Source organism: Schistocerca nitens, chromosome 9, assembly GCF_023898315.1.
Source record: "Schistocerca nitens isolate TAMUIC-IGC-003100 chromosome 9, iqSchNite1.1, whole genome shotgun sequence".
NCBI classification, from domain to species: domain Eukaryota; kingdom Metazoa; phylum Arthropoda; class Insecta; order Orthoptera; family Acrididae; genus Schistocerca; species Schistocerca nitens.
Window position 1 is genome coordinate 15,760,765 of NC_064622.1, and position 16,846 is coordinate 15,777,610.

At 43.7% G+C, this 16,846-nt stretch overlaps 2 protein-coding genes across 14 annotated transcripts in view; both read right to left on the reverse strand.

The window, feature by feature from the left end:
- LOC126203013 (UDP-glycosyltransferase UGT5-like) overlaps positions 1-16,846 on the reverse strand; it is a 972,471-nt gene that overhangs the window by 114,420 nt on the left and 841,205 nt on the right. The gene's annotated exons all lie outside the window — the stretch shown is intronic.
- LOC126203018 (UDP-glycosyltransferase UGT5-like) overlaps positions 13,487-16,846 on the reverse strand; it is a 125,175-nt gene continuing 121,815 nt past the window's right edge. The window contains exon 7 of the mRNA XM_049937256.1: positions 13,487-16,376. Within this exon, the coding sequence (XP_049793213.1) occupies positions 16,082-16,376 (295 nt within the window). The 3' untranslated portion in view covers positions 13,487-16,081. The remainder of the gene's footprint in view (positions 16,377-16,846) is intronic.

Below are 16,846 nucleotides of genomic sequence, written 5' to 3' on the forward strand. Positions count from 1 at the left end.
TAGCGCTGTACGTCAGCTTCGTGGCGGAGTGCCCATCATCTCGCTAACTGTCATACTTACCGTGATATACATATTTTAGTATGACGCTACGCATAGTTCGAAAAGTTTGCAATTTAAAATAGGGGTCGCTATGATTTTGCGTTCGGTGCGTATTACACCATATGGTGGTGCGTATGAAATTTAGCTAACATGTTGAATCTTTAGACTTGGGAGGAGGTCTCTGTCTCCGATTTCGAGAAAATGGATACTATGTAGCGCGCTCACTCCCGATCTCACACCCGCCATAATGAAATATTCACAACATCTCTCATATCTGCTTGACCGTTCGAGACACCGAAACGAGATTTTGGCAAATGATAGCACACAAGGAGGAGAATATTTTGCCAATTCGTAAACACACGGAACTTTCTTACCTATGGCGATATATCAGTAGTTCCTTTTCTATTTTTTTCACTCCAGTGACTGTAATTTTTTTAAGAATTATCGACAGCTAGTGAAACAAGCGTTTCCTAGTACGAAAATAAACACGACATTTTTTCCGTTATGTTACTGCAAACCGACGCTATGAGGTTTTTAGTAAGCTATTGCGCTCACTTGCGAGGTGCCGGGGTGGAGAAGAGTTTGTACTCCTTTAATTCTGACGAATTTCGCATGAGAACGAGACATGCACTCGACCCCCTCCTTACCTACCACCTAATGAGTTACGCGCACAACAGTAACGAAAGGAAATGATGGTGGACCCTGCTAGTTGGTAAAATAAGAAGCGTAGACTCACAATAATTTAATAAAAATCGTAAACTACTCAGAGAAAAAAAAAGAGAACTTTATCATAATAAACAATGCGAAATGGGATTCTGCGTGTATCTACGAAATGATATGCGGATTAAATATTACAATGAGATTTATTATACATCAGAACATAAAGGCACATGATTATCGACACAAAGAGTAGGTTAAAGGAAAGGGTATACTGAACTATTATGAGAATAAGAGTTGGCTCGAGAACAAGGGGCTCCTACTTTCCGTGATACAACAGATTGACGATAATGACTGGAGGTTCTAATGAACAAAATATTAAGCCGCGTGCACACTGAGACTGAAACATGTTTTCAAAACATGTTTCCGGTAGCTTGATGTGGACACCATTTGGAAACATGTTTCGAAACATGTTTGGAAACACAGAAACATCTATCTGTAGCAGTGTCGGTACAGATCAAAGGAAACAATGTTTCCGGCTAGCTACCACTTGTCACCGCTGCACGGCGCTAGCGTATGTGTGTGTGTGTCGTCAACTTTTTAGCGGTGTTCTGTTTACTGTCGTTTTCGTTTTCGCTTTGTTTTTGTAGAATAATGGAGTGGTCAAGGCAACAAATTGTCGATTTAATTGCAATGTACCAGGGGGAGGATTGTTTATGGAACGTCCGGAGCAAGGATTACAAAAATACCGTTAAAAAACACGATGCACTTGCAAAAATTGCAGCAGCTTTTGGCACGGACAAGGGAAGTTTTGAGAAGAAAATACGATCGCTCGTGGTTGCGTACAGGCGCGAGAAAAGAAAAATTATTGCCAGCAGACCATCTGGTAGTGGTGCAGACACTGCATATGACTCGAACTGGTTCGGCTACCGGCTGCTGCAGTTCTTGGACGATGTACATGAGGCAAAGGAGACAACAGATACTGTGGAAAATGAGGTACGAAAATTATGCTTGTTTGTCTTTATTTGTATTTTATAGCACACAGTCACATTCACCCATAGTTATTTTGCCACGGTACACTTCCTTGTGGGCTTAAAAAATAATTAGCAAATTCGTCTCGAATTTGTTTATTCGTGGAAGCAGCTATCCTTGGTATGCTCTGTGCTGAAATGAAAACTGATGCAGTGTCATCTCGTCTCCATGTGCCTGGAATCACTTCACCTGTTTGTAAATCGTAGGAATCGAAGCTTCCATGTGGGGTGTACTGGTTCCTTGCCGCAGCATTTCGCCTTAAAAAATTGTGGAGACATACAGCTGTAAGTGTGACAGTTTTTGCCTTTTCCGGTTGTAGCAACATAGATTTTCTAAACATACGAAAAACTGAAGCCATAATGCCGAAAGTGTTCTCAACAACCATTCTGGCCCTCGAAAGTCTGTAATTAAAAACTCTCTCTTTTGAACCTTTAACAGGTTTTCCCGGGTAGGGTTTGATAATGTTTTCCTGTAAGGGAAAAGCATCGTCTGCTACAAAAACATATGGTAGGGCCTTGGTGCCACCTGGTAAGCATTCGGCATGTGGCAAGTTAAGTTTCTTTTTGTTAATTAACTCATTTATGCTCGCGTTTTTGAACACACCACCATCTGATATTCTGCCTTGGCAGCCGATATCTGCGTACAAAAAGTTGTAGCTGGCATCGACGACAGCAAGCAGCACAATGCTGAATGAACCTTTATAATTATAATATTCACTTCCACTACCAACAGGGCACTGTAGCACGATATGTTTCCCGTCAATTGCTCCGACACAATGGGGGAACTGAAGAATTTGTGAGAATAAACATGCTTTTTCACTCCAGTCGTTTTCAGTCGCAGGTATCTGAAAGAAAGAAATTTGATTTTCAGGTTTTCGTACATTCGCCAGAGGGCACAAATGAGGATGAAGAGGTTGCAGCTGGACCTTCCTGTCCTCCACCACCAAAAATCAGAAGGATGATGGACGAGAAAAAAGACATGCAGCAACCCTTCAAGATTGCGTCTCAATTGCTAACTAAAGTGCTGCAAAAACAAGAAGACAAGGACGGTGAATGCAGTGCGTATGGGCAGTATGTGGCCTCAGTTTTAAGGAAATTGCCCGAGTTAGAACGAGCAAAAACAATGGCTTTGCTTAATAATGTACTAATGAAACAACATGTAGCGTATTTAGAAAGCGAGCAGTCGAAAAGGGGTATGAATGTAGCAGGGCCATCATCATCAAGTAACAATTCCCCTGTTACATTTACAAGCTATGTAAACAGTGACAACGCAGTTGAAGAAGTTGTGTTTGACGAATTATGTAACGTAATTGAGAAATAATAACACTTCGAAAATGTCCTTATTTAACGATGTTTTTCATTTACTTACCTTTACATAATCCTTCAGTACTTCCACCAGAGCTCCACATACTTCGGGTACTATTTTAGATATTGCTTGTTTCGAAATGCGAAATAAATACGCAAGGCTCTGAAATGAATCTCCTGTTGCCAGGAAACGAAGAGTAACTGCAAGCCTTTGGTTGACTGAAATAGCTTTCCTGAAATTCGTGTCTTTTTTTGAAACAAATGGTGATATCATATTTGCCAGATATTCAAAATCGGTAGGTGAGATCCGAGTGAAGTTGCGGAAGCCAGAGCCGTCTTCCATACTCAGCTCACGTAGCAGGTTATTTCCGCCAGTTCTTCTACAGAATGTTTTTCTCCACCAACGACGAGGACGCCTTTCATTTTGTTTGTGTAAACGTTCTAGCATTAATAATGCAGCTCCACATATCATTATTGTTTCTTCGACACCAGACATAACGCAGCAGCAGACGATACGAACACAATAACACAAGGGGCACTGCAGACGGCGTGAACACACGAGAAATGTTTGCCGCCAGTGTGGACGGAAACAGAGACCAGAAACAAAGTCGGAAACATTTGCGAAACATCGCAGAAAACAATGTTTCCGGCAGAAACATGTTTCCAGTGGCAGTGTGTACGCGGCTTTACTCTCCCGACTATATTGCAGTATCGCAATTAATAGTGAGAGCTCAAATGGGATCACATGGAGAAACAAGCAAGGTGGACTTGTAGCAAAGCGACCGCGCATGCTGTTGAGAACTTTAGTATAAAATTGATAGGTCCTACAATGCCGGAACTGCAGAATACTGTACCAGACCTGAAATCTGCAGCACGTCGCCGGTGGGCAGCGTCCTGATGATGCAGGCGCCGACTTCTGCTGTGCAGCAACTCTGTGTCAAACCCTGGCCGCGATGGCTGTCCGAGATTTCTAGGTACCGCCGAAAAAGTGCGACCAAGTCGCAAGAACGTCCGACTCCGTTGAAGATCAGACCGCGAGTGCCTTGCGCCCGCGCAGCGCAAGAGCGAAGCCAACATTGCTCAACTCCCTACTATCCTCGAAAACCGCGAATCAGCATTCAGTGCTGACACCAAAATTCCCCCACACTGTCTCAGAACATCATTCGCGCCAATAACGACTGTTCCTCAAATTCTGAGCAGGGCTTTATGACGTCAACTAGCCTCAATTCAAGTTGACCAGTCATGCCTCTGCTATTCAGCTGAGGGCACTGAACTTGCTGTTTGACCGGCTACAACAGGCATAGACCACCGGCCATGCGGGGCCAGACAGTCGTGGCCAGCAGGGCACAGTCCACAAGTATTCTCAGAATCGTGAGGACAATGCAGTCATTCGGTGCCAGCAGTCTTTGTTCCGGGCGCGCCGGAACGGTAAACACGTAAACTGCGACAACACTCATGAGGTCTCAGAACAAATACTTGCATTGCAATAATCTTATTCGGCCTGTTACCGCCGTCCAATGAAATAAACATTAATAAAATTGATGAAAATGAGAGGCGACAAGCAAACGAGGGCATGGACCCTCTCACACTGATTGCCAATCACTTGTTTAATGACGCACTCTGTTCAGAATGCCGTTGCAATAGCTGCTGTAAGATGAGTTTGTGCAACTTATACTGTGTTTTGGAGAAGGAAGTACAATTAAACCCATCAACAAGAGAAATGTGCCCTTTACCCATAAATGGTGATGCTTGTTCAAATGATAAAAGGTTAACAATTCACACAAAAACAAACTGCCAATTCTCTTCGAATATTAGTTGAATGCGCGTAACCAATGGTATTTTTAACGCTAAATGACTGGAATGGAAACTTACCAAAGGATTTTATTCCTTTCCTTGATCTGAGCAGTAATAAAATGCTGACGAGCGCTCCCTGCAGGGGGGATGGTGCCAGATGCTGGTTACTCACCTACGGCTTGTCAAACTGACAATGTGTGACTCGCGAATAACATAGTCGTTAACGAGAAAAATAAACAATCGATCTGTCGCACAACACAATGGTCAGTGTATTGTCAGCAGCTGAGAATAATGCGCGCGACAGGAGCGTGGAAGTTAGCCGTGTGTGCCTTGTGAGTTCACGTCGTTCGAAAAACATTGTCGTGAAAGTAGATCTGCCTTTGTCAGCAATACATTTCAACAAATTAAATATATGTAATCACCACACTCTTTCAGGATACTCATACTTTCATAATAATAGCATTTGTTTCATTTGTGTAAGTAATGGTGATAATGTGTATGCAACCACTGGAATACTTTCTCTCATTGCGGCTAGCCAATTAAAACGTAGTTATTCGTGAGGACTTCTCGACTGTTTCTAGCTTGCAGCGGAAATGTGATAAACACATGTACATAGCGTAATATCTCTTATTACATCCACATCCAAGTAACGATAGTGAAACTTACGTACTTCATACACTCCTGGAAATTGAAATAAGAACACCGTGAATTCATTGTCCCAGGAAGGGGAAACTTTATTGACACATTCCTGGGGTCAGATACATCACATGATCACACTGACAGAACCACAGGCACATAGACACAGGCAACAGAGCATGCACAATGTCGGCACTAGTACAGTGTATATCCACCTTTCGCAGCAATGCAGGCTGCTATTCTCCCATGGAGACGATCGTAGAGATGCTGGATGTAGTCCTGTGGAACGGCTTGCCATGCCATTTCCACCTGGCGCCTCAGTTGGACCAGCGTTCGTGCTGGACGTGCAGACCGCGTGAGACGACGCTTCATCCAGTCCCAAACATGCTCAATGGGGGACAGATCCGGAGATCTTGCTGGCCAGGGTAGTTGACTTACACCTTCTAGAGCACGTTGGGTGGCACGGGATACATGCGGACGTGCATTGTCCTGTTGGAACAGCAAGTTCCCTTGCCGGTCTAGGAGTGGTAGAACGATGGGTTCGATGACGGTTTGGATGTACCGTGCACTATTCAGTGTCCCCTCGACGATCACCAACGGTGTACGGCCAGTGTAGGAGATCGCTCCCCACACCATGATGCCGGGTGTTGGCCCTGTGTGCCTCGGTCGTATGCAGTCCTGATTGTGGCGCTCACCTGCACGGCGTCAAACACGCATACGACCATCATTGGCACCAAGGCAGAAGCGACTCTCATCGCTGAAGACGACACGTCTCCATTCGTCCCTCCATTCACGCCTGTCGCGACACCACTGGAGGCGGGCTGCACGATGTTGGGGCGTGAGCGGAAGACGGCCTAACGGTGTGCGGGACCGTAGCCCAGCTTCATGGAGACGGTTGCGAATGGTCCTCGCCGATACCCCAGGAGCAACAGTGTCCCTAATTTGCTGGGAAGTGGCGGTGCGGTCCCCTACGGCACTGCGTAGGATCCTACGGTCTTGGCGTGCATCCGTGCGTCGCTGCGGTCCGGTCCCAGGTCGACGGGCACGTGCACCTTCCGCCGACCACTGGCGACAACATCGATGTACTGTGGAGACCTCACGCCCCACGTGTTGAGCAATTCGGCGGTACGTCCACCCGGCCTCCCGCATGCCCACTACACGCCCTCGCTCAAAGTCCGTCAACTGCACATACGGTTCACGTCCACGCTGTCGCGGCATGCTACCAGTGTTAAAGACTGCGATGGAGCTCCGTATGCCACGGCAAACTGGCTGACACTGACGGCGGCGGTGCACAAATGCTGCGCAGCTAGCGCCATTCGACGGCCAACACCGCGGTTCCTGGTGTGTCCGCTGTGCCGTGCGTGTGATCATTGCTTGTACAGCCCTCTCGCAGTGTCCGGAGCAAGTATGGTGGGTCTGACACACCGGTGTCAATGTGTTCTTTTTTCCATTTCCAGGAGTGTATCTTGGACGCTTTTCACCAGAAGCACAAAGGAGTCATACCTGTGGAAATACCCGTTTTCGACATTTTGCAACTGATCGTAGAGATAAGTCAGCATAACAGGCAGCAAGTAGATAACCTTCTTTTACTTTTCTGCCTTGCGTCTACATCACTTGATTTTCTAATATTCTTTACTTCCTTATTCGCTACACTCACGATGAATCGTCTGTCCCTTCTTACAACCTGAAACATTCTGGAGGTAGAAGATATAATTCTAGTGGCTAATGGGTTACCAGTTATCGAACTGTGCATTGTTCTTGACAAAAGAAGAAACAAAACAAAAGAATTGCACAGATATATGTAACTGAAAACTATTATGTACTAACGAAACAGGATGCAGCGCTTAAACTGCGGAAAACGAAACACTTCTCGGTGATAATAAAATTCATTATACAGTAAGGCCGTATTTTTCGGATGGGCGATACTTCCACTGCCCGTATGCGCCATGCCGAAGTGAGCGTACGGCAGGACCGCCTTCCCGCTCCCCACCTCTCCCCTCCAGCGGTGCCCGCGCGACGCGTGGCGCGAGAAACTGTGCGGCAACCACAACGCCGCGCGACCTGGCTCAGGCGGGCGTCGCGTCCCCGTCGCGTCGCGTCCCCGTCGCGTCGCGTCCCCGTCGCGTCGCGCCCCGTCGCGTCGCGTCCCAATTTGGGCGGTTCCGTTTGAACCTGTGGAGTTACAAAAACGCGCGTTGCGCTGCGCCGCGCCACACGCCTCTCAGTTTGTGCGCCACGCCTGAAGTACCGCCAACGCTCCGCAGGTCTCATCGCCAGATATCTGTCGAGCGCTGGCTCTTGTGTGGTTCTGCCCTGCTTTGCCCGTTGCGGCTTAGTAAGAGTTTCACCATATGCAAGATAAGTTTACTTGTATTGCGGAGTTTGTCACTAAAAGCATGAACAGTCCATTCGTCATTTTGCTTCTTAGTTTGCCGAAAAATCGTTCAAGTTTAACACACATATCAGGTAAACTTTGTCACAGACTGTAAACGCGCACGGTATTATCGCTTTTACATCTCATCCATCTGTTTCTTCGAACGAAGACATTGCTCAGTGACATCCCGCATTCATAAACATTTCATAGCTTCAGCTAAATTTTGTTTACATTTTACCGGACGGATGTTACCAGCCAATATCATTTCAGAACGCAGTACTAGTGAACAAAGTGCGCCGACTTTGCTGATGGCGAGATTTCAGATTAACGCGATGAATAATGGTGCCTATTTAGTTCGTTATGTATGCAACGAATTATGGTAACAATGTACAATAACGAGAATTTCTATTGAAATTTCTTTTTATAAAGCGAAGTCCTATGAGAGAAAATTTTAACCTCTACAGCATTCAAAACTCTGAGAGATTTCTGGAGGATTACAGATCTGCTCAGGAGGGAAGGACTGTGTAGAATGTAGGTTATGCTAAGAATTTCAAATAATGGGCTGTTCGGCATGTTTACGAGGTACATAGTACAAAGTACTACTGGGACACGTGTCACAGAACGGCCTCTGTCTGTAGATGGCAGCTAATGAATTACGTGCCGCTCTTGAAACAGGGCTCAATACATCTGATTTGATCCATCACACATGGTTCTGAAAGCCTGCCGGTGTGGCCGAGCAGTTCTAAGCGCTACGGTCTGGAACCGCGCGACCGTTACGGTCGCAGCTTCGAATCCTGCCTCGGGCATGGATGTGTGTGATGTCCTTACGTTAGTTAGGTTTAAGTAGTTCTAAGTTCTAGGGGACTGATGTCCTCAGCGGTTAAGTCCCATAGTGCTCAGAGCCATTTTGAACTGTGAAAACAATAGGTTTGTTTATAAATAATTCTTCTGCTACCATTCATGATTTTCTTTATTTTATTTTTCGCACTACGCCTTTCGGGAAATATTTCCCATTTTCAAGTACGTTTTTTGTGTTTGTTATGCTATTTCCGTGTGATGTCGCTGTGGGAGAGTCTGCTACATTTCGATGACTTTACCGCAGTATATAAGAAACATGCGATTTTTAGTTGGTTGTCGATCTTTTTGTGAAGTTAGTGACGAAATTTAGGAGAATTTGTACTTACAGTTTTCTTATTCCATTTGTGCAGAGTCTCACACACACTAAACATCACACAAAACTTGCTGTACACTTTAAACATCGAAAATATCTTACATAAATAAAACAGTTACAAAGATGTTCCCACAAGTACTCAACAGACATAACATTATAGGTGTTCCACAGAGTATGATATGTTTTTGAGCAGAGGTTATTGACCTTAATAATTTGGATCATGATTTACTTATATCGATTTTACAATTGTGCTTATTTCTGTGTGTTACTATTTTTATGTAAGTATACTATTGAAACATCTGAAGAAATTCACTGATTCACTTTCAAGTTTTTGGTTTAATATTTTCTTCATATTTTCTGTAATGTGAATATATCTCTACTTCTTCTAGCAAATCTGTTTTATGTCCTTTATTTAGTCGGTGGAGTACTTTTGTAAGTAGGCTGCTTAGGTTTTTATGTTGGTAACGCCATGTAGCGCTCTATATGAAAATCACTGACTGTGCTGTGTGAAGTCTGTGGCTGGTCTGCATTGTTGCAGTATTGCTATTGTAGTGCTGGGCAGTTAGATGTTAACAGCGCGTAGCGTTGCGCAGTTGGAGGTGAACCGCGAGCAGTGGTGGATGTGGGGAGAGAGATGGCGGAGTTTTGAGAGCGGATGATCTGGACGTGAGTCCATCAGAGACAGTAAATTTGTAAGACTGGATGTCATGAACTGATATATTTTTATGTAAGTATACTATTGAAACATCTGAAGAAATTCACTGATTCACTTTCAAGTTTTTCGCTTAATATTTTCTTCATATTTTCTGTAATGTGAATATATCTCCAGTTCTTCTAGCAGATCTGTTTTATGCCCGTTATTTAGTCGGTGGAGTACTTTTGTAAGTATATATATATATATATATATATATATATATATATATATATATATATATATATATATATATGGTAAATACATTGTTTGTTCTTTATCAAAATCTTTCATTTGCTAACTGTGCCTATCAGTAGTTAGTGCCTTCAGTAGTTTGAACCTTTTATTTAGCTGGCAGTATAGGCGCTCGCTGTATTGCAGTGGTTTGAGTAACGAAGTATTTTTGTGAGGTAAGTGATTCATGAAAGGTATAGGTTCTTGTTAGTCAGGGCCATTCTTTTGTAGGGATTATTAAAAGTCAGATTGCGTTGCGCTAAAAATATTGTGTGTCAGTTTAGTGTTGATCAGAATAAGTTGCTCAGCTGTTTGAAAAGCAAATAATGTAAGAGGTTTATCAGCACAATCATTCATACATTTTTCTAAGGGGACGTTTCACTTTGACATTTTGCTCTGTTTTTCCAAAAGGGCGTCCTGTATTATGTATGTGTGTTGCTATGGCTGATGTAGTGTATCTGTTGTATGTGTAGGCCTTAATGTCCTCTGTCTACCTGGTGTTCAAATTTCGGTCTGTTTGTCACGGGTAGAACACGGAGCATTCCTGGCATGTTACCTTGTATGTTCCAGAGTCTGAATATGGATCATGATTACACTTAATATGATGTATTAGTTTTTGTTGTAGTTTATTAGATGTAGAAAACCAGATTTTTATTTTGTGATTTTTGAAAATGTTTGCAATCTTCAGTGATACATTGCCAATGTTTGGGATACTAGATACACACTAGTTTTTCTCCTTTACTTCTGTGGTGCAGTTTGCACCTGGGCCTTTCTTCATTTTCTCTAGGATTGTGTCAACCATGGAAGCATTGTAACCATCTGAAACTGCATTCTTTCTTACTGTGTTTATTTCTCGTTGCATGTTTTCTTGGTTCAATGGTATTTTAGTTGCCCTGTGTAGCACTGACCTGTATGCTGCCTGTTTATGGATATTTGGGTGACACGTGGTTGCAGGGATTGTGGTGTCGGTCATCGTGTTTTATTATTGGGATGTCTTTCGCCGGTTTACTGAGTACATGACACCTGACCAACTGTGTAAAAATGAAAACGGACTGAATTAACATAACGAAATAGCTCAGTTTACTACATAAAGCTGTGCTTACAATTAAAAAAGTTGTCGATTATGTAGTTTTGAACTCTTGGGAATTCAGCCAGAGTATGTTACATGCCTCTACTCGAAGTGTTAGTTGCAATTTTAGTAGTTATTTAGAGACAGTTATAACTGTCGACAACACATCGCACTACTCAAAATAAGAAGTTAACTCCATGCTAGTAGGAGTGCCGTATGGTCTGTATGAACAAGAAATACTCGCTTTGGTAAAATAAGCGCAGTAACGTAGTATTTCATAACCGTGAATTCTAGATAGCTGGTCGTTCATATAACACCCGTTATTTCTTGCCCCCCCCCTCCTCCCCCGCCCCATCCTGGGCTGGAGAACCAGTTGCTGCTATGCCGCCAGTGGGTCCACACCCAGCACAATGGTGTACCCTGGGTATTGTGCTTTGCTAAGACCGACGCGTGTTCTTACCTTTCACATGGTCGTCAAAATAGTTGGCAGTATTAGGTGTGCTGTAATTGTCTCATTAAGTATTTTCTGTTGCACAGTCTTCGCTACACGTGTTCTCTCTGGAAGCACATTAGTTGAGAAGTCACTTTCGGTGAAAGCAGTCTTCTGCACTGAGGCAACGCTCCCCCTACTTACTCGTCTTGCCCATTTCTCTAAGTCTGCTTCTTTTTCTAGTGTACTGTTTATCAGGCAAAGTTCTCCTAAGAATTCCGCGTGTTCTCACGACACAAGCTGCGATACCTTTATATTTAGCATGTAGAATTTAAAATTCCTCTGAGTCAATTGGTGGTTAGTGGAAATGGAGATAGTAAACCAAATAGTTACTGCTAATACAGGGTGTTTCAAAAATGGCCGGTATATTTGGAACGGCAATAAAAACTAAACGAGCAGCGATAGAAATACACCGTTTGTTGCAATATGCTTGGGACAACAGTACATTTTCAGGCAGACAAACTTTCGAAATTACAGTAGTTACAATTTTCAACAACAGATGGCGCTGCGGTCTGGGAAACTCTATAGTACGATATTTTCCACATATCCACCATGCGTAGCAATAATATGGCATAGTCTCTGAACGAAATTACCCGAAACCTTTGACAACGTGTCTGGCGGAATGGCTTCACATGCAGATGAGATGTACTGCTTCAGCTGTTCAATTGTTTCTGGATTCTGGCGGTACATCTGGTCTTTCAAGTGTCCCCACAGAAAGAAGTCACAGGGGTTCATGTCTGGCGAATAGGGAGGCCAATCCACGCCGCCTCCTGTATGTTTCGGATAGCCCAAAGCAATCACACGATCATCGAAATATTAATTCAGGAAATTAAAGATGTCGGCCGTGCGATGTGGCCGGGCACCATCTTGCATAAACCACGAGGTGTTCGCAGTGTCGTCTAAGGCAGTTTGTACCGCCACAAATTCACGAAGAATGTCCAGATAGCGTGATGCAGTAATCGTTTCGGATCTGAAAAATGGGCCAATGATTCCTTTGGAAGACATGGCGGCCCAGACCAGTACTTTTTGAGGATGCAGGGACGATGGGACTGCAACATGGGGCTTTTCGGTTCCCCATATGCGCCAGTTCTGTTTATTCACGAAGCCGTCCAGGTAAAAATAAGCTTCGTCAGTAAACCAAATGCTGCCCACATGCATATTGCCGTCATCAATCCTGTGCACTATATCGTTAGCGAATGTCTCTCGTGCAGCAATGGTAGCGGCGCTGAGGGGTTGCCGCGTTTGAATTTTGTATGGATAGAGGTGTAAACTCTGGCGCATGAGACGATACGTGGACGTTGGCGTCATTAGGACCGCAGCTGCAACACGGCGAACGGAAACCCGAGGCCGCTGTTGGATCACCTGCTGCACTAGCTGCGCGTTGCCCTCTGTGGTTGCCGTACGCGGTCGCCCTACCTTTCCAGCACGTTCATCCGTCACGTTCCCAGTCCGTTGAAATTTTTCAAACAGATCCTTTATTGTATCGCTTTTCGGTCCTTTGGTTACATGAAACCTCCGTTGAAAACTTCGTCTTGTTGCAACAACACTGTGTTGTAGGCGGTGGAATTCCAACACCAGAAAAATCCTCTGTTCTAAGGAATAAACCATGTTGTCTACAGCACACTTGCACGTTGTGAACAGCACACGCTTACAGCAGAAAGACGACGTACAGAATGGCGCACCCACAGACTGCGTTGTCTTCTATATCTTTCACATCACTTGCAGCGCCATCTGTTGTTGAAAATTGTAACTACTGTAATTTCGAAAGTTTGTCCGCCTGAAAATGTACTGTTGTCCCAAGCATATTGCAGCAAACGGTGTATTTCTATCGCTGCTCGTTTATTTTTTATTGCCGTTTCAAATATACCGGTCATTTTTGAAACACCCTGTAGTTATGCGCCGATATTAATAGACGATTTGACTCAGAAAATAAAAAGAAAGAATGAACATACTAAACATATCAGAAAACAAGCGACATATTTATCCCATATTAAGCCAACATAGCACAAATGATTGCCAGTGTCTTTACATATTTACATGGTTAAACTAAGACAAAACTTTATATCACAGACTGTCCCCTTGTAACACTTTCATGCCGATATGCTCTTTGACCGTTTATTATTGTATATATAATTGCTTTTATCTTTATGTAAATTTATATGTACACAATGTATAAATTAATTTGTTTATTTTGCTGTATAATCAATTATGTGTATTATGTGAATATCACTGAGGGAATGTTAGGGAAACGTTACGTTTTTGTCAACGAATAAGGATCGTTGGAGTAGCGGAGTCTCTGGACACGGGAGGATGTTACATCAGAGCGCGCACTACACAGAGAGAGAACTCTGGTGTGAGACTTGGTGAAGTGCGGACGCATGGATGGCGTGCACTGTACCGGAGGAGTGGTTGTTTAGCGGCATGTGGCAAGTGACGAGCGTGGGCGGTGGAAATATTGGCTGCAGCAACATCAAGAACCCACCAATATCATTGCCTGTGTCTCCCGTACTCGCTAATTATCGTGGAAAGGAGCCAGCAGCAGCATCGTCGTCAGCAACTTCGTCACGGCGAGAATGGACTGAAGTAAGACTGCTGCGTCACAGCTTGTTGTCAACTAGTTTTGTAACGACGTTACTCATCTTTGTGGTGTTTTGCGAGTGAATAATTACCATATTTTTAATCAAAACTGTTTACCCGCGTTTTTGCCATTTTCCAAAATTCGTATGAAAATAGTAGACGTTATTGTGAGGTAGCGCCATTGTCACTTACAACAGTAGGTAACCATTAATCTAAGTGTTATCTTGTATGTTTTCAAAATTTCAGCTCTATTAGTTAATTATATTTCGAGTGCAAACTATTTTCTTTCTCCCTTTATTACGTAAATGTTTCAATTGTTTTTGCTAACGTGCGTGCAGCCCTCTGTCGGCACGCGTGTTCGAGTAATTATTGACGTTGACTGTTCGGCTCATTAATTCACCTACCGAACAGAAATTGTGCCCGATTGGGCTGGCGACCGTATTTCTTTTAGCTATAATTATTTCAGTAACTCTTATTATTCTGTTCCGATCCCCTTGGTACCCCTTCTCGTTGGCACAGTACGTGAATGATAGCACAAACCTTACGAACAACTATACTAAATTTTACAGTAATTAAGTAGGCGGAATAAGTTGTCCTAGAAGGCATCTTGTTGTTAACCTCCCCCTCATTTATCGACTTTATATTGAATCTTCGGAACGATAGCCTTTTCAAAATTTTATTCCAGTTGTTTAGGCACATGCTTACACTGTCATATATTTCTAACATTGCCGATAGAAGGGAAGGGGGAAGTTACACGTTCCACTCTCGAACGGCGCGCGGGAAAAACGAGCACTTACGTTTTCCTTTCCGAGCCCTGATTTCTCTTATTTTATCGTGATGATCATTTCTCCCTATGTAGGTTTTCGCAATCGGAGGAGAAAACTGAAATTTCATGAGAAGATCCCATCGCAACGCCTTTGTTTTAATGATTGCCACTCCAATTGACATATCATGTCTGTGGCACTATCTCGCCTATTTCGCGATAATACAAAACGAGCTGCCCTTCTTTGAACTTTGCCGATGCCGTCTGTCAATCCCACCTGATGCGGATCTCACACTGCACACCAGCATTCTGGAATAGGGCGGACAAGCGTGGTGCAAACAGTCTCTTTAGTAGACCTATTGCACCTTCTAAGTGTTCTGCCAGTGAATCGCAGTCTTTGGTTTGCTCTACCCACAACATTATCTATGTGATCGTTCCAACTATGGTTATCTGTAATTGTAATCCCTAAGTATTTAGTTGAATTTACAGCCTTCAGATTTGTGTGATGTATCGCATAGTCGAAATTTAGCAGATTTCTTTTAGGAATCATGTGAATAACTCCACACTTTTCTTTATTCAGAGTCAATTGCCACTTTTCACCGCACCACACTATCTTTCTGGTTTTCATATCAATTTCATATATGACAACAGCCGCTCGGCTTTAGCTAATGTAATTTACCACCATGCGATGTAACAAGGCCCACTCCTTCTGAAGAAGATATTTTTAGAAATATCGAAACCTAGATCAAGGGATAAATAAAACTTTGGTTTGCAGGCTGTTGGCTGATTTTTTTCCAATCTCTCGAAATTTTTTTCATTCTAACTAGCAGTATGTGTCCTCACAAACCACTCCATAATGCAGGAAAGTGCTGTAAAAGTGCGACGATTGTCATGGATACACCAACAAAGCTCCAATCGATGATTTTCTGTACTAGGTATTCCTTAATGAAGGTAGATAGTTACAGGCAGGGTAATTCGAATCCTATGCAAAGTTCTTTTAGTACAGTGGATAAACGAGAGAAATTTTGTTGTGTTCCACGTAAGTTGTGAAGTGCCATTACGAGTAGAACTTAAGCTGTGCCTACTTCCTTGCGTAGAAAGGGTGTGGTTTCTAGGTGGCCTAGTTGCAGGGCACTAAAGCGACTCGGGGCAAATGCCTAATACTTCTGCTCTGGAAGACCCTCCAAAGGCGACATCACATTTACAGCACACGGACACTGGGAAAAATTCCTGCGACGAACACGACACCGTTAGTCTTTCTTGGTCGATTTTCCTCTCCTTCCGAATGCAGTTTGAGCTGTAACTCTGCACAGACGCCGCATGACGGCTCTTATCGCACAACTGGCCACCAGGAGCGCGAGCAGCAGCGCCGCGACGACATCTAGCAGCAGGTACTGGAACCACGAGAGGTCCAGCGCGGCGGACCTGAGGTGTGGCGCCCCCTGGTGGCGGATCACGTACTCCGTCCAGTAGACCGCCTCGTCCAGTGGGTGAATCGGCCGGTCGTTGAAGATGCGGGACAGGTGTTGGGCTCTCTCACGGTACCTGCAAACGGTGGAGCCAGCGTCCATAAAAACACCTCCACAACAGTCACTATGTGGGCTCAACACGTCATTGGTACAGTTTGCTACTGCACCGAAAACCCCACAGCAAATCCTCAATACCAAGATCTTCAAAACTAATACTATAGATTTGGTGACGTATATAGGTCACACTCAAGGCAATTGATGGACCTTGCACCCACAGCAAAGAACCATTCCATTATGGGGCAGTACTGTTATAGATACAATGGTTATCTATGCCCTCCACCCTTCCACTATAAGTACTATCAAGTATTGCAACACATGTCGCTTAGCCACTTCGAAATGTATCATTTGTGTCTATTTCGTCATCATCACTATATTTGTTTTTTATTTCAACACTGATCACCGACACAGGGTGGAAACACGTAACTGATTGTAAACCACCTGAAGCCCGAAACTGGTCATGTGTTGAATAAAATCGCCTTATATTGA